This window comes from Mastigoproctus giganteus, chromosome 8 (genome assembly GCF_048544385.1).
Source record: "Mastigoproctus giganteus isolate SK-2022 chromosome 8, ASM4854438v1, whole genome shotgun sequence".
NCBI classification, from domain to species: domain Eukaryota; kingdom Metazoa; phylum Arthropoda; class Arachnida; order Uropygi; family Thelyphonidae; genus Mastigoproctus; species Mastigoproctus giganteus.
In genome coordinates this window covers 5,718,145-5,737,312 of record NC_143582.1, presented here as the reverse complement: position 1 = coordinate 5,737,312, position 19,168 = coordinate 5,718,145, and the positions used below count along the sequence as shown (strand labels likewise).

Below are 19,168 nucleotides of genomic sequence, written 5' to 3'. Positions count from 1 at the left end.
GTTTTTCTTTTAATCGGGGCAGAAATTTCCAAGAAAATAATTGGCCATTGAATTTGAAAGGATGGAGAGAGTGGAGAAAGAGACAAAATGATTAATGCGCCTCATCGGGGAGGACATTAATCTAATGAAGTGATACTCGCATAAAGGAGCAAAATGTACAATAGGTGGCGCTCTGTTTTTCTGCCACGGGTCTGTCGTGGGGGGCAACATTCAACAAATGGATACGAACACCAACAGCACTTTGTAGAAAAAGATAACTCAGCTTATTATTTCTCTTGCCTTTCCCTTTTCTATCTCTGTTTGTTTTTCATTTTCTTCCATTGTTTCTCTGTCTATCTCTCTATCTCAATCTTTCTTTCTTCCTTTTCTTGCTTTCTTTCTTTTACACTTTTCCTCTTTCCCTCTTTTCTTTATTTTTGTCTGTTCTTTCTTTCTTTTTCTCTCACTCCCTTTATTTTTCTTTCTCTCTTTCTCAATTTTCTCCACTCTCTCTCTCTCTCTCTCTCTCTCTCTCTCTCTCTCTCTCTCTCTCTCTCTCTTTCATTTTTCTTTCCCTCATTCTATTTCACAATCTCTATTTCTGTTTTTCTCCCCTCTCTTTGTTTCCCTCTATTGCTCACTTTCTCTCTTTCTTCTGATCTCCTGCTTTTTTCTTTCTCTCTCTCTCTCTCACTTCCGATCGCCTGCTTCTTCTATCTCTCTCTTCCAGTCTTCTGCCTTTTGCTTTACTCTCTCTTTCTCTCTCTTCCGATCTTCTGCTTCTTCTCTCTCTCTTTTCCTCTTCCGATCTACTTTTTCTCTTTCTCTCTCTTTCTCTTCCGATCTTCTGCCTTTTCTCTTTATCACTCTTTTCCGATCTATTTCTTCCCATCTCCCGCCGCTTTTTCTCTATCTCTCTCTTCTGATCTTCTATTTTTCTCTTTCTTTCTCTCTCTTCCGACCTGCTGCTTTTTTCTGTCTTCCAATCTCCTGTTTTTTCTCTTTCTCTCTCTGCTTTTTCTCCTGCTTCATCTCTCTCTCTTCTCTGTTTTGCTTTTTCTCTCTCTCTCTCTCTCTCTTCCGATCTCCTCCTTTCTCTCTCTCTCTCACTCTCTTGCTTCACATCTCTCGCTTTTTCTTTCTCTGTATTTTCCCATCTCTCTCCTGCTTTTTTCTTTCTTTCTTTTTCTTCCGATCTCCTGGTTTTTCTCTCTCTCTTTCGAACTCCTGCTTTTTTTCTCTCTCTCTTCCGATCTCCTATTTTTCTCTGTCTTTCTCTCTTTCCGACCTCCTGCTTTTTTCTTTTTCTCTCTGCTTTTTCTCCTGCTTCATCTCTCTGTCTCTCTTCTCCGTTTTGCTTTTTCTCTTTCTCTCTCTCTCTCTTCCGATCTCTACTTTCCCTTTCTCTCTCTTTTCCTATCTCTTGCTTTCTCTCTCTCTTTCTTTTTTCACATCTCCTTTCTCGTCTCTTTTCTTTCTCTTTCTCTCTTTCTGAACTCCTGCTTTTTCTCTTTCTCACTCTTGCTTGCTCTTTCTCTACTTTCATTTTTTACTTTCTCCTCTTTTCTATTTTTCTCTCTCTTTCCTCTTCTTCCTCTCTCTCTTTCTCTCTCCTCTCTGCATGCAGCTTTCTCTAACCTCTTCACTCTTTTACTTCATTTTCTCTCTCTCTTTCTATTTCTGTTTTCTGTCATTTACTAGTTACATCTATTTCTCTTTCTCTGTACTTCCATCTTTGCAGATTTAGACTACAAACTTGCCATTTAACCATCCCCTGTCGTCATCTGACCCATTGCGAAATTTCGCTCTCCGAAGGGGGGGGGTTGACTGTTCCCCTCCCCCGCATATTTGGGTGGCCGAAGAAGTTGGGCCCTCTTCAGTTCTTTATTGCGACAGATTAATTAATTAAGCGCCTTAATTAAAATGACATTGCGCTTGTATCCGGTGGTGGGGGATTAAAATCACGGGCAATCCGGTGCGCCGTCTTTTGTGAACGCCGTGGGTGAACAGTTAAAGGGATTTCCTCGGGAGCCGGGGGTCAATTAACATTGGCGGTGTGCACTCGGGTTCAGGTAATTTACAAGCGAGCTACAGTAATTAAATCGAGATTCGATCGGGAGATAAAGTCTAACGATGTACACAACAGTGGGAGGAATGCGCGTTACACACTACCTTACCAAAATATCAGACACTGCCACTTTCAACCACTGTCGCCGTTTCCAACACCACTAAACACACTCATCAGTTCCATTTATACACAACAGGATTTCTGAACACTTCTCGTGATAATCTTCCTACGACTGGAGGAGCGCAGATATTATACATAGGCTGTCTAATAAACTGGAAGGGCAGTGTACTTTGCTCCTCAGATGGTCATATGGAAATTCTAGGAATAAGAAACGGACGTTCGGTTACACTTACTGTCTCCTCTTCTTCAGGATGATCATTTTAAATGAAAACCAATGAAAATAACTTCAAAGAAAAGAGTGCTGGAGAAACAAAATTTACAAGTAACAGGGAGTGTTGAGAGTGATGTCGGATATGTTGCTTTTCAGTTCTTCCGGTTGTTGTTGTAGGGACGGTCATTGACCCAGCCCCATAAAAAGAAGTGTAATGGTGGACAGTTGGGCCTTAAAGTGCACGTGAAGTCTGATTTAATGCTCTATCTTGCAGAAAACTCTGATCTGCTGCGGTTTGTGATGTATCCAATATTCTGCAGCAGATCATTGCACACCACACTCCAATCTTCACACGATGTAGGGGAGCTAGGGTCCTTACCCTATGCTGAACGCCAGGTTCGTTTACTGCTTGAACTGCGCATGCGTTTTGCAGAATGTCAGGAGGCAGCGACATTATACGCAAAACAAAATCGTTACTTCTAAATTTCATGTCTCTAGCACTCTTTTACTCCAAGTTAAAATGATCTCCCTGAATAAATTAACGCAGGATAAATCCAGCCACAAGTCACGCGCATGCGCCTCCCCTTTTCCACCCCCTTATTTTTCTGCCAACTTTATTCCAGCCCTATCAGTACTTCAAAATAGCCTTCTTTAATCACACGCTTTTAACAGATGGCTGCTTCACTTGAAAGACAGAAGTGGCAAACTCCTTACATTTTTCTTACTTCTTTATTAGAATGTGGTGATAGAGGTGGTAGCAGCGGGTGGAGGTAACGAAAATGTCAAAGTTCATTAAGGGTAGACGCCGTTACTTGTACAATGGCTTACCTCAAAGTCTAAGAATCCTGGATCTCGCAAACATCTTCAAATCCTAATGCAAGCAACTACCATTGGTCCTCCTAATTCTTTTCCACCTCAATATACACAAGAAATTATTTATAAAGCAATGAGTTTGGTCCGAAACATTGAAAAGCGCTCTTTAAATCCATTTTGTGTCGATTTTTCCATTCCGGGTAATCTTTATTGGCAGCAAAATAGTAAATTGCATTTTTGGAGTAATTCTTGAAAAACTATTTCAAAGAAGAGATTCTCTTCCTCGGAGGTCGGTTTTTCGTATTAAGGAGACGCCAAAATATAGTCTTCAAACGAAAGAAAAAGTAAAAAAATCAAAACAAACAGAAGAGCAAAAAACCTCAGTTGCCAGATACAATTTTATCCAACTTGTTATCTCTTTGATGTAATCAAAGTCCACGGAGGATAAAATATCCAATTTCTTTCAAAAATAAGACGCAGACGAAAAATCAACAGCGTTCTAAGAAAGAACGAAAGAAAAACGTAATTCGTTTGATCTTTTGACAATGCATTGCTTTTTCTCCAAAGAAAGTTTTTATGGATGGTAAGATATTCTTACCATCCATAAATACCTGTCCAATGGAGTTCTTCACCAAATAATTAACCATCTCGATGATGACTTGCTTAATTTAATATTCATCACGTGATTTCTGTTTTATCTCACCTTAAGAGGAGTTCCAGGGGTTCAATTTCCAAGTTCCGAACCTAGGTGATGGAGCTACAGCAACTAGTTTGGTAATTAAAGAGAACAGGTGACCATTCCTCTTTATTAGACTTGACGTAGTTTATTCGGGCAACTAGCCCCTCCCCCTCCCCTAGACGAGGGTGTTTTATTAGATAAACGAGACAGTTGAGAAAGGCAAATGTTATTTGGGTTTAAGGTTCATCAATTCATCTTATTAATTCGAAATGATGGAGAGAACATTCAAAGGATGGTAAAAAATAATCCTTCCCTTTCGAGTGATCCCCTGATGAGAATTTTTTAATTACCAGATTGTTAGGCACAGAAATGGTTGAATGAATAGAGCCTACTGCGCATGCGTCAGCCAGTCATCACGGAGCGGTTTAAGAAGTGAAATATGTCAACAGATCGGAAATTATTTTTAAAAAATGATGGAAAAAAAGACATTGAATGGAGAGAAGAGTTATGGCATGTGCCTTAGAATAGGGAAAGATGCGCGTGAAATTTATAGATCTACCTGAAATGGAGCGATAAAGTCCATTAAGGGCCGGCAAAGAATTATCATGTGCTTTCAGGAGAGTCAGAACTTCCACTGGGAAAATGGAAAGGAGTCAAGAGTGAATTAAAGAAATTGCTTTCCATTGCTATCCTAACAGATGAAAAATTACCACGTGAGAGGTGACTGTAAGTGATGGGACACATCTTCTTGGGGATCTAGAAAAATGGGAGGAAAGAAGAGTTATAAAAAGTTTACTTTCTTTTTTTTATTATTCTGGTAGAGCTACTAAGTGACAAGAGCCTTACAACTAGTTGGTACCATTTTATTTAGTATTAGGAATGGCCATATGGTGCATCAGCCAAAAAAGAATAAAATAGAAAAATTCAAAGACAGCTGACCTCTGAATTTCCCCAGACTGTCAGCCCCTACCACCCATGTAGGTAACTTATTCCTGAAATTTATAACACGCTGGATTTAGACATCGCACCCTCTATCTCTTCATCGATGTCAAGTGATCCTAATACTGATCCTTGGGGAACTACTTCTTACATCAATTCAATCTGAGGAATAACCATTTATCACAACCCCCTGCCTCCTGCCCTGAAACCATCCTTCTATCCATCTAAGGATTTTCCCTGTGATTCCAACCTGTTCCAGCTTATAAAGTGACCGCTCATGTTGGATTGAGTCAAATGCGTTGCTAAAATCCAAATAAACAATGTCGAAATTATTCCCTAAGTCCAGCTGATGAGTGACCCTATCAAAATAGTTAACCAAATTTGTTAAATGATTTACCCTTTACAAAACCATACTGTGTATCCTTCAGAATTTCATTTCTATCTAAATGATCTTGAATTCCACCCTTGAGCATTGCCTCCATGGTTTTTCCTAGCATCCATCTTTTGTATATAGGATTAAATAGATGGCGCTTTTTGTTTCAAAAAGCGTTCAGAAATTGTACGATGATTAAAGAAGAAATGGTATCTTTGTGAAGTTACCGCATCTGGGGACACCTTGCGATTTTTCAGAGCAAGTTATTAGACAATAGGGTACATAGTTGTGATCACTAGGGGGAGCATCGGTCATTATCCAATGGAGACCAGTGATAAATGAGTTTGCGCAGTTACATGAACGAGTTATCTAATAGATATCACGCACTTGGGAGACGTTCAACGATGTTATCTGTAGTGTCTCCTGTGGTAAGCTGCTCGGTACAGATAGAGTGTTGAATCCAGGAAGATGTCCAACTAAAATTCTCTATTTCCCCAATGGGATTATTGATCCATATAAAAATCTGCCTTTTAGAAACACAGCCTTTAATTTCATGAACCGTCCCCTGCTGGTAAGACAGCTGATGAAAATAGTAATCCTTTTTCAAGCCAAAATGAAATGTTGAATTTCAAGATATTTTGTCTTTTCTAATAATTTTGGAAGCGAGTATATAAAAAAAAAAATATTTAGCACGAAAGAGAGAAGAAAAGAATCAGTTCTCTCTCTTTTCCTTTAACTGGCATTTAGTTCTAAATGAGGTCTCCTCTGCCCAAAAGACCTGCCATCTGCTCTCTTTACGATAGCGCCAATAAGAAAACACTTTCCTTCCTTTGCTGGTAGATAAGACGCGCGTACAAGAAAGAGGAGTTTGGGTTGAACAAACTTTACGCCAGGAAGCTACAGATAAGGAGCGCGTGCCTGTGAAGGATGCTGGTTATCAAAAGACACCGAGACAGTGTTTACAACTACGAAACGATCTTAAGTTCCTCCAGAAGTTGGTACTTCAAGGATCATTAATGTACCAATACGCTACCCACATGACTTAAATTCTAATTATGCGTTGACGTCGCACACAAAGACAGACAGCTAACTGACACTCCTGCGAGAAAGCGTCTCGCTCTCATCTTATGTAAATGCCCAATGTATCACTACGGGTTGACTTGGTAATGCACTACGTGAAGACTTTACAAACCTTTAGCTATTTCTATATTAACCAAACATCAGAATATCAAAATATCTTCTTGATATACTCCAAGAAGAATTCAAAGAACCCCATAAACGTTTCAAATCTTTCCATCCGATCAACAATTGCCAGCTTTCTTTCCATCAAGAAACTATACTTTGTTGCTGTCGTCTACCTTGGATATCTAAGCAAGCTTCCTTCTTATCATCTGCCTTCAGAATTTTTCGGTTGGGCAACTACTTTTTTTTACCATTCTGATTGCTCATTGAGTATGATGGTAGCTGTTCTGTCTTCTACCTTCTCAAAAATTGTTTATGTTCCCAAGGTTCCGTTTTTCTTCTTCCATTAACTGGAAATCTTGTCCATAGTTTTACTAATAATAGCACTCCATATTCTACCTTCCAGTTTGAGAAACCTTGCCCTGAACAAGCAGCTTCAACTTTTCCAATGTCCACCTCCAATTCCTTAAAGGGCAAGCTCCACGTGTTTTTTCAATTGAGTGAAGAAAACTTCATTGATAATGGAGTTCTGCAGACTGTACAAAAAGTGCATATTCTGTAACAATTAATGTATTGATACAATTAAAGATTTCATTGTAGAATTCTTGTCTGATAGATTCAATAAACTTGGGAGAATACCTCCTTAGATGTTGGCGAGGACAACCAGTGGATTGCGTAGAATGAACAAGAGAAAGGTCAAATGTAAATTCTCTGTGGTCACTACTGGTATAATCCATCTAAATAGTCCAGCTCGAGATTTTGGAGGTAATGCTAGATGTTTAAATGGTCAGGTCAATATTCGATTCTCCATGAATACTGGAGATGGTGTTTGGCTGGTTCAACGAGTTGTGTATGTCGAGATCGTCAGCAAATAAGAATTTCTCCAAAGGTCTACCTCTGTTAGCCAAGGAACCACTGTACCATAAATAATTGAAATGCGAAGGACATTGCATTTGAATTAGTTGTTATCAGCAAGTTCCCACAAACGTCTGCTTGGGTAGCACAGGTGGTTTCAATGACCATCTTCCCCACATTTGTTTTGCCTAGTAGGGACATCTTTTGCCCGATTTACGGCCCTTAAACTCGTGGCTAGGTGTCCATGGGAGCCTCCTCCAGTTTTCTCTATTCTTCCATCAGGACATTTGTCAGCTGCTCTTCGGTGGTCGGTAGAGAAGTGCAAAGCCAAACTGCCCTTTCCAGCATGTCTCATTCTCAACTGGATTCAGATTTGAAGAATTAGGCGACCAGGATCAATATTGGAAATCTTGAACATGTTTCTCTAATCATTCATGTGCAATTTTTGTGCGGTGGATGGTTGCGTTGTCGTTCTGAAAAACTCCATCGCATTTCCACATTCAAATGAAGCGTTTCAGGGTGAATTTGGATCTATGTGACATAAATATATTCATTGCAACATGCCCTTCTAATGGTGCCCTTCTAAACACGAAGGGCACCATTTATCTTGTGATCATACCACATGACAACGTACATTTGCATAATCTATTTAATTATCTGCTGATGACAACTGCAAAAGGTTTCCAATTTTTTGACTCTTGAGTGTAGTAGTGTAATAGCTGGTCAGTGATATTTATCCAAATATTTAATTACACCTAATGGTGTCCCAATTTTAAGAAGTCAAGTGACCAAAATACAATAGGTTACAACCCAATTTTTTTGTGGTTACCAGGGTTCCACTACCTCCCCCTCAAATAATATGATTATTTGAGGTTATTTGAGATTTTAAGCTGGTAAACTTAACTTGGTTAATGAAGCTCAAAAATTTAATTCAACTCTTGTTGTTCAAAGCTTTCTGGAGGAAACTTTTTAAAATCATTGGTAGTTTTTAATGGATGAAAAGCCCTTTTTATCTATTATGTTGTGAAAAAAATATGAATCACATTTGTTTAATAATCACCACAATGCATTTCCTAGTTTCTTGTAATCCAGGCTTAACCTCAACAGTCTGTTTCTTACACTTTGTTCTTATTTCTGCGCAATCTAGGTTGGTAGGTGGAGAGCGTTCTTGCGTGATGGTTCTCCTCTTAATCCTATATCTGTGTTTTAGCTGGGTCGTGGTTGACATCACGTGACAAGTCCAGAGAGCGTATCAATTTTGACAGGCTGCGTTGGTTTGGCACCAGATAACATGCTTGGCTGTCCAGCCAATACATCACCTTTTGTTGGATGGCGTGTCTTGAGGAACCGACTTAGTCGTCTTCCACACCTGATAATCCACTTAATCGACAGTTAATGGTGAAAAGACCATCAACGATCCATCTCTCCAAGTTGTGCAAGTGGGTGGACCCGATGCCAACTGATTGCCGACATAATATAATTAAGTCCTCATTTTCTTCTTATATCAAGGCACACAAAAGATTAGGCAAATCCCCCCTGATGTGTACACTGCATTAACAACAATATGAGGGCGTCCAGATGAATGAACGCTGCTTCGTGGTCTTAAGAGACAATTTAAAATCGTTTTCAAACTGTGGCCGATACTACTGCCATCTACTAGCGCAAAAATGAATTACTTCGATAATTTTGAATTTATAGTTTTTATTTTACAGTGTGGGGTCAAATCTGAAGATGCTGGTAAGGGGTCCAGGAAGGGGAGGATCAGGGGGTAGAAACGAAAATAAAAATAGATTTATTGTTAAACTATCTCGGTGTAAAATATTATTGAAAGCACGTTGGTTACTATGCGTGACTGTGAATCTGTTTAAGAACATGCACTGGGTTTCCAAAGTATTGGAAGTATCTTAGTCGTATAGATGTAATACCGCATTGCACCATTAGAATGGTATATATTATTTATTGTTTACCTAGTGTTCTCTTCTAATGCGAATCTTTTATGCACATTGTAGGTAATGGGCCCATCAGCTGTCTCTTACGAGCCTTTGTTGCTAGGGCAACAGAACTGCATTATGAGCAACTGTGAAGCTCGCGTGTGACCGGAAGGATAACATGGGAAACAAATTGAGTTGTTCCTGTGCTCCTCTTATCCGGAAAGCTTATAGGTATGAAGACTCACCATGGCAGAACTCGGGAAGAAGAGATGGTCATCTTCTTAGGTACGTCTTTGCAGGCTCGCTATTTTATCACTCTTCTCCTTAATTTTTAAGGAGATTTATCTTTTAAGATGTTTTAATGTTTATCGCTGTATTTTTTGTTTTAGAAATATCGCGATTTTAAAACCAACACCCAAAGCGACTCGTGCATCAAATTTTGAAATAATCAGCCTGGAAGATTGGTTGGTTACTATGGCAACTGATTGCCAAGATTTCCAGACTCTTTTTTTCCCTCTTCCATGTCTTATCTCCTACCTTATCTTCTAGTACACGTAACAATAAAAGCTGACGAAGTACCCGTATGTTTACTCCAGCTGAAAAAAAATTGTGATTAATAACAAGCAGTGTTGTGATTAGCTTAGGTTGCCAGGATTTATTCTAAAGAAAGGGTACAAAACTGAAATATTTTTAAATTAAATAAGATCTGTTACAGAATAAAATAACCATAAAAATCTAAGAAAAAAATAATAAAAATACGTAAAAGGATTTTTATCAAACAGAAAATTATTTTAAATAATTTTTATTAAACAGAAAATTATTTTTATCAAACAGCTGATGGATATCTGCAATAAACTGTTAACTATTGCAGTCTGTGTAGAATACGAGAATACACAGAGGAGAAATTAACGCGATAAATATTACACAAATCCTAGTTGAGATTCTATGATGAAAAGGCAGGAAATATCGTCTCGAAACGTTGACTGTTAAATATAGAAATAGTGAGAAAGCTTCTGTGATAGAAAGGATTTTTACTATTTGTTATTTTCTTTTATTCGGCTCTATTATTAAAACAAAGAACGTGATTGTACATTCTTTCATTCCAACTCTTTGTTAAACTGGAGACTTTCCAAGCATGCGCCCATCTTATCATCTACCATAATGCGTTTTTGTTTAAAGTAATTGCCCAACGTGTAATTACTTTTTTACAAACATTTTAATTTTTATCGACAATGTTTTTAACTACATATAATTGGAAAAAAAGGTGTGAAAGGAATAAATGAATATTACGTTGGTTTTTTGTTTAATTTTTTCAGAGTGTGAAGTATAATGTCAAGCAATTATTTTTGTAATAATTTTAAGAGAAATTCATGGCAACAAGAAAACACGAAAGAGATGCTGTACAGTCATCCGGATCGTGTTGCTAAGTAACAGTTAGCTGCGTGAATATATCTAAGTACCAAAATGAGCCAAATTTGCTTATAAGTACTCCTACTTCCGATTTTCCCTCTTGTAGGAGAGTCTCTCTCTCTCTCCTCTCCTGCGATGTACAAACTCTTTGAATAGAGTTTCTTTGTTTGATTCGCTCTCATCCTACTTCCGTTAATCGATCAAAAAACAGACACGCCGAGGTCAAACAAAGGACAACTGCCCTCGACATCGTGTCCATTGGTGTCTTAATTAGTATCACGGCACTGAAGGGGCACGCATCATTAGTGTTGATCTTCCGGAGTGGCTCTGGTTGGAAGAATGATGAGTAAACAGGAGAGCGTGTGCGAGTGTCACCCATTTGTCAGGTGGACGGTGTGTGTGTGTTAGTGTGTCTTTAACCGGAGGGTGTAATTTATGATGTTCTGTAATTCGAGAAGTATCTCGATGAAGGAATGGAAAGAAAACTTGCTAAGAGGCAAAAGAAATATCTCTTTAGAGAAGCATCTTATAAGAATTTCTAATATAGAAGAACTGCTCGCTGTTAAGTAGGATTTTTTGAAATATTTCGGTGAGTCCCCACCAAAATTTAAACGGCTATTATTTATTTAACTCCCATGTTTGTATTGATCACATTGATTGGTGATATGATAACTTCATGGTGGAACTCGCTAAGCCTCACATCGCCTCCATCCATCTATTGTATTTCAATCATCTGCTTACCTTCAGCATGGACGCAGTTTTATCAATGGATACTTTTGAAAGTATTGATTATGTAATAATTAGAGTACAGGTGCCCCTTACAGAAAGACACCAAGGTCTTACAGTATATACTTTGTATATGACAATAGGAGAATGCAATTGTAAAAGAAAGAAACGCACCAGAATGTCGGAACTCTAAGAATGAGATTGCAGGAATTTATCGCTTCAGAATAGAAGGGAAGGTCCAGTGTGCAAAGAATGACTAAAAAATTCAATTTAGACAAAGAAAATACCAATTTCCAACCGAACTATTTGATGAGAGTTGAAGAATTTGTCGTATCCCTATAAGAAAGCCATTTCTTTCTGTGAAAAATCGAAAGATTCCACTGGAGAGGTGCCGCCAACACCAAGGCTGGACCGTGAAACAATGGAAAAAGGTCATGTGGTCTGACGAGCCTCCATTTACACTTTTTCCACCAACGGTAGAGTAAAAGTATGGCATAAACCTCATGAAGCCAGCCTGTCCTATGTCCACTACTCAACCAGCTTGGGGGGTGGTATCATGGCCCGAAGGTTTCCAATATGTACTCTGGCTGCCTAATTCTTCACATCCGAATCCAATTATGACTGTCTGGAATATTTTAAAAAGTGCAGTTCGGCTCGCTTTCCAACTCCAATAGCTGACAAATATCCTGATGGAGAATCGTGGAATGGGGAGCTAGGCACCATTGGAATTTGGGCAAAAGATGACCCTAACAGATATTGAATAAAGGTTTCCAATTTTTTTGGGCAGTGAGTGCAAAAGTTCACAAGGGTATACCTCCTGCGACACACGGATGGAAAATATGGTTCCTTTTTCACAAATAAAATGTTTGAAATGGAGAAGGAAAGTCAAATGAAGAGCTATCATCTCTTCGAATGGAGAACTAGAATCTAAAAATATTCAATTATTTTAAAGCTTGATCATTTCTTTCAGCACGGAAAATCAGTAAATGTTAAATTTATCCTTCCAGGATATCTTTTAATCATTCTGAGACTTAAAATCCACTGCAATGGAACATAAGACGTTGGGAGATCTACGCCTTTCGTACCTCCAGAACAAATCTTAAAGCATGCTAATGGCAAAAGCGTGTTTGTTGCCAAGATTGAGTCGGAGTAAAGCCAGCCACAGCCCGATTAAGTGTAGAAGTGTGTTCCTTTGAGATAATTAATTTCCCTTTTAGTCAGCTAATTATAGCATTGGAGTGTGAGCAATATAAGATGTCGTCCACTCGAGTTTCGAAGTCACTTTGACAGGCTTCAGCAAGATGGTTGTTGTTGGGTAAGGCGGAACTTTATCGCTTCTGAAAGCGCGTATAACACTAATTTTTAAATGTTTATTCCTTTGGTGTGAACACCCCCTTCAGAAACACGAAAATCATCGTTTATACAAACAGAACAAACAGTTCTGCCCATTTTTCGTGTTCAGGCACGTGTTGATGACTTATATGCATTATGATTAAACCATGTACGTGGTTGGACACCTTCTTTTAGATTCTGATAAACATTAATTACAAAATTCTTCTTCTTTTTTTCTCTGCTGGAGGTAATGAATCCGAATTTTCAAAAAGCAAACTAGCCTGGAGTTAAAATGGTGTTTTCTGAAGAGTGGACCCTTTAATAATCTTACAAAAAAAGATCAAATATTGGAAAGCAAACATCCAGTCCTTCAACGTAGTTTCCTAGTGTTTCTTCTATGAAGATTTCTAAGCGGTAGAATTATAAAAAATAAATATTCTTCGGAGATTATCATGACCTTCTGCAGCGAATCAATAAGCGCTTTTCTTTTTTTAAGATGCATACCAAGGAGTTGTTGAGAACAGCTTGGTTAAATGTAACATGCCAACTTCTTGTTTTTAGTTAAGAGGCGAGTGCAAATATTTTTCTTAGATACACAGGCTTGTTTTTGATAATTTATGTCCTAAAATTATTGGAACGTGTAAGCGCTTTTACTGCGAAGCTGGTGTGCTTGTAAACCTCGTGTTCTTTTTTTCATTAAGAAGGGACATCAATTTAATATTTTTGTAGGCTTCTAGGAATGGGAAAATGAATACCAGTTATTTTCTTATTTTGTTGTTTTAGAAGAAAATCGCTTCACCTTGTAAACAAGGATTTAAATCATCGGCATCCAAACGCCAGGTAACATTAACCATCTAACTGTCAATATTTCACGTTTAACTCCACCAATTTCGAAAAAAGAGTTTCACCACGGTGTTCTCGCGACCTATTGATCAACGGTGTAGCGTGTACCAAGGTAACCATAGCAAAAATTTACTTTTATGCATTATTGGTTAATATACAATGAAATAAGTTGTTGTTGTGGTGGTTTAAAGAGCATCCGCGATGTATTCTGAGGTCGATTTTCTATTTGCTGGAAACAGAAAGCCCAGTTTCCGGTAGAAAAAATCAATCGAGCCCTCACTTGAGAACAACTAACTCAACCACATTATGAAAAGGGCCCATAAAAATTCCTCCTTTCATCGATGGGACTCGAACTCAGCTCTTTTCCACCTGGTGTGAGGAGGACAGCGATTCAGCCCACTGTGTTATATTAGGCTCATGACTGGCAACTATATAACAAAAAAAACATAAAATGCACATTAATATTTCATTGGCTCACCTCTTGCTTTGATGAGTGTTGCACATTCGTGGCATCGAGTGAATAAGGTTCTCAATATATTCGTGGGAAATCTCATGGTACCAAACATGGATTAATATCTTCTGCATCTCTCTCTAAGTATTTTTGGTTTTTTGAAACCCCAATTTGTTCAACAATTTTCAATTGGATTGAGGTCTGGACTGTTTCCAGGCCATGTTATTGTGTGAATTTATCCTTCAACCATTTTTGCACCTGTGGACAATAAAGACAGAAATAAATTATACTTATTTAAGCAAGAGTGCGTCGTTTCATAAATTTAAAACTTTTGCTAATTTTATGAAATAGTACTCATGGTTTTGGCTCTATGATATGGAGCAGAATCGCTCTGAAAAATGCAACTGGCGACATCTCCATATTGATCTTTAATTGTGGGAAGTAATTGTCTCAAGAGTGTCCTTGTACATCCCAGCATTCATTGTAGCCTTCACAAATTCAAGAGGACCAACGACAACCCCATATCATTTGAGATACTTCTCCAATTCTTTGTCTAACAGTCTGCTGGCGTTCAGAACTATCCAAGTTGAATTTTGATTCATCAGAGAAAATAACACATTTCCATTGATCCTCAGACTAACTAGAATGCACTTTAGACGCTGAGCTTTTACTTTTTGCGTCGAAAGTGGCTTTTTTCTTGGGCAACGTGCTACTAATCCCGATGAGAAAAGGCGTCTACGTACCCTAGCAGTACTTAACATTTCATCTTTTTCTCTTTTGTTCAGTCATTCTGACGAAGAGACTTTACGATATAAGCTTCAAACGTTGAAATACATTTAAATATTTATACATTTAAATATCAAACGTTGTGCAAATTGTATTAATTTTTAAGTAACTTAAACAAAGTGAAATAATATCAAAATGACCTCTGTTTCCATTACTGGGAACAGTTTGGTGGGCTGCCAATGCCTACCATCCTTGTTTTGTGAACGCTTTATGGGTGCGATTCATTCCACGCGTATCATTTAGAAACTCCATGTATGAAGTCCTTGTATATTAATAGTCCACTTAATTTTTATATTTTTCAATTGAAGAAATGAAATATTCCAATATCGGCTCTTGTTAATTAACGTGCAATGACATTCTGCATTCAAAATACTTGTTATCCACCCCCTTAGAGAAAGATCAGTCGAAGCAATGAACTCCAACAATTTCTAGTCACATACTCTTAAAATGGAATCTCGTGTCTCTGGTAATTGGGCAGTTAATGACGCCGATGTTTAGAATTTTGCATCTTCTTGCCTTTGGGCTTAACATATTCACGTCACTACGTTTACTTCCACCAGAGTATTTGTCCTTAATTGGAGATATGTACTACTCATCCCGGGGATGCTAGCACAAAATCCCCTCATTAAAATGAAGCTAATGAATCATCCGGAATGGCGCATACACATTGTGGAGATCATAAATGAACTGTCCAATAGCCTCTCAAATTTCATGCCCTTTGTAGATTTTGAAAGTGTGGATTCTTTTCACCAACAAGTCAATATTAAGTGGTCATTGGCCTGCAGATTCGTATGGCTGCCGAAAGCCAGAAACTGAACAATTAGGATTTTAGATTTTCAATTGGACATTATCATTGTAGCAAACACGAATTGTTGTGGTGGTTGTAGATTAATTATCACAACATGGAGCAAACAGTTTTTCGCTTTCGAAAATGAAAAAATAACACTCACTGGCCAGAAAATTAGAAACCTTTTGAAATAGCGTCAACAGATAATTAAACGTAGGTTATGCAAATATAAGTGGCCACAAGGTATGATCACCAATACCTTGTTATCAGATAAATAACGTACCCATTCCTTGGGTTCATAGCCGATCCGGTCATGGGAAAGGCGTGTAATCTTTACAGTTTTCAGAAAGGTGTTATTATTGGAGCAAGTTAACAGGAGCTATGATCGAGAAAACAAAGGAAATCACTGGTGTGTCGAAAGCATTTAAAACGAATTGGTCTGTCTAAATTGAAGATCATTGCATTCCACCTTCCAGTTTGAGAAACCTTGCCCTGCATAAACAGCTTCAACGTCTCGAATATCCACTACCAATTCCTTAAATACTGATCTCCAGGTAATTCATCTCCAGTGGGACAAAGATAACTTAGTTGGTCTAAATCCTTCTAAAATTCAGTCCTGTCTTATGTCTCACAAAAATTATTCTTTTGCTCGCTTCTATGCTTATCTTAGATGACACTGATGTCTAGATAACATCGCATTTCTCTATTGGGGATTACCCCGACTTCTAATATCTCCTGGCACAAGCACATTACAAATATTGCTTCCTCTGTACACTGTGTAAAAATAGCGTGTGAATGGTTCGAGGAACATACCCAAGATCCAATATCTCTCCTGGCTGCTCTAATTCGACGGATCTGAATCCAACTGAGAACGTGTGGGTTAGGTTCGAAAAGGCAGTTCGACTTCGCAAGACACCTGGTGGAATCCATGCAATGACGTGGACATGATGCAATTCGGCAAAGGTCTTACTAAATATTGGTGGTCGATGGTCTTACTAAATTTGAATAATGTTCTAATCATTGACCAGTGAGTGTGTAAGGCCATCTGTAAAACTTATTTGTAAAGAGTATCTGAATATTAGTCGGTTGGTGCTAACGTTTTTTGCTGATTTGAACCCTGACATACACAAGACTGGTTTCTTTTTTTCTTTTCAATATAAATATATTAAAATAATTCTAGATTATAATGTCAACACGATATTAAGTCCATGTCATGACTAATCCATGCTTTCTGAGGAAAGAGGGCACCTACTCGATTTTAGCTATAGTGTTAATGTATGCAGAGTTATGTTGAAAAACACCAACTGCCCAAAAAAATACGAACCCTTATATTAAGACACTCACAGAGATACAAAGAAAATACAAAGATACAGATGGAAATAAAACTGTGACGTGGGTGATCACGTTTTACCTCGTAGAGGATAAGGACAGCACAGGCTGTTCAAATTCAGCAACCTGAAGCCAGAATGTGGAAAATGAATGATCTACCAGACTTTGACAAAAGGTTTTATCATGGGTGCACGTTTAGCTGGAGCCACGATTCAAGATACAAAGACGTAACTGGTTTCTCACAAGCATCCATCTCAAAGGATTTTAATGAGTGGTAAGCAAGCCGTTCTTCCCGTCGTACTCTGAGGAGGACTCTAGAATTGTTCTGTTTCAACCCGTACCATACGCAGGGCGGCCCGATTCCATACTTAATAAATGGTTCATATTTACATTTACAAAATTACACTAATTTTTTCCTTTTTTGTGCATTTAGAGCAGACTGAAAAACAGCACATAACACAACACTCTCTTACACATTTATCATCTTACTTTCATAATCATAAAAACAGACAGTACACATCAAGATTTCGGTGGTTGCCACCGAAATCTTGTTGATCAAGAAAGCCTGATGCAACTCATTAAATCTCAATCCAGCTATACTAAAGAGAAGCAATTGAAACAAATAATAGGAAAAACAGCGACTTGCCGATCCTCTTCGATATGAGTCATTGACCTGCATCAGAGAACTCTTGTGAACCAAGGTATGATATTGATTACACATATAAAGCAGCCGTTTCTCCCAATGAGCTTCTCAAAATACTTCGTGCCTACACTCAAGCATAAGTTCTGACACCAATGACAAATCCACTTATGCACATATTGTCTCCTAGCAGTCATCCTTCCAACAATCGCGACTTTGGAAGTGCCATTACATGTATAGTCAATGATCCAACGTCTCATAAAGATAGCTTTGTAAACAGAAGAGATGCCCAGGGGGCTAGTCCCATCACGGAACAACTCCATGCTGGAACTTCCAATGATTGCTATGAGATCACTGACGATCTCATAACACTTATTGGGACATTTGGCTTAGTTCAGTAGATCACACCTCCTACCAGGGGAACCAGATTCTGGATCTAGCATGTCTGTAAATTGTGTGTTCAGAGGTCAATTTGCCTATTTGTTGGATGAAAAGCGATTTTCCGGGAGTAAAAAGCCACGCAACCTTTGCTCGAGACCGACTAGCTCAGCCGCGTTGTAAATAAAGGCCATAAAAGTTCCTCCAGTCATCAATAGGATTCGAACACTTTGATATAATCAACATCCTCCCAGCCCAGTGTGAGGAGGATAAGACGAATTATTAAAGGGGATGTAAAGATAATGTGGATATTTTTTTCAGATGCTGTATAAGATTGCTTTCTTTCGTCATTACTAATACTAAATATTAATTTTGAAATTAACCAATTAAAATAAACTAAAATCTTTCAAAAATTTTCTTTTTTATAATACTTGGGAAGGTGTTTGCTTTACATTTTGTATAGTTGATGTAGAGCATAGGATTTGTATTATTCGTTAATGAAGTTAACTCAGGTACGACTTTCCTAATGCTTTTCTTTTATGTAGGCATTGACGCAAAGGAAACAGATTTAGCTGACATCACCACTTTCTGGTCACCGGAAAATTTCCAATTCCTTCGAGTTTGTTTACAAAAGTTACTCTTAAGCCAGATCTGGGCGGTTGCTCAATCGGTTCTCTGATGTGAGCCATCTCTATAGCAGATTTGGATGAAACTATGATTATTTGGTACTCTGCTGGTCTCCTTCCCACAATCCTTCTATCAATCCTTCGGATTGATAGAGGCCGCCTCATCATATGTTCCACACACATTGCCTGATGAAGAGAGACCTGAGGATTGCAGGACGTGTATTTTTATGATGAGCAGAGAAGAAAGACCTAGCTACGTTTCGGAGAGGATGAGGCTAACGAGGAATCTTAATATAATCTGTGGACTGTTGTTGACTTGGTATGAGATCGCAGCATCCATTTCCTTCGACCGCATAAAAATGAAATACAAATGGTGTACTGACTGTTGTGAAGTCATGACCCCAGACACAGGCAGTTCGAGTCTGTACTGTCATCTCTGATGATTGCTGAGGCACTGACTCCAATTTTTTATTAAAGAAAAGGATAGGGTTTCTAGTTTTTGATTAATAGGTATTATCAAATTTCCAGAATTTCATTTCTCTTAAATTTACCGCGGATATCAGAAGAAAATATAGTTAAATTTGAAAAATAGATACATCAAGAATTTTACTGCAGATGCTTGTTCTACCTGTTTTCAAATTACAATCAAATACGCTATACGATTCTACGTATTCTACCAAATTAGAATACGTTATGTCAAACTATGTTCT

The 19,168-nt window shown here is 38.2% G+C and overlaps 1 protein-coding gene across 5 annotated transcripts in view; it reads left to right on the top strand.

The window, feature by feature from the left end:
• The window catches only part of LOC150081221 (protein still life, isoform SIF type 1-like), a 496,225-nt gene that overhangs the window by 121,439 nt on the left and 355,618 nt on the right, over nucleotides 1–19,168 (top strand). For 4 of the 5 annotated variants that reach the window (XM_090379423.1, XM_090379422.1, XM_090379425.1 and 1 more), the window contains one exon: nucleotides 9,229–9,435. In XM_090379423.1, the coding sequence (XP_090235549.1) occupies nucleotides 9,329–9,435 (107 nt within the window). In that variant the 5' untranslated portion in view covers nucleotides 9,229–9,328. Of the gene's footprint in view, nucleotides 1–9,228; nucleotides 9,436–19,168 lie in introns of those variants that run through there. The other variant, XM_090379426.1, reaches the window with a different exon arrangement.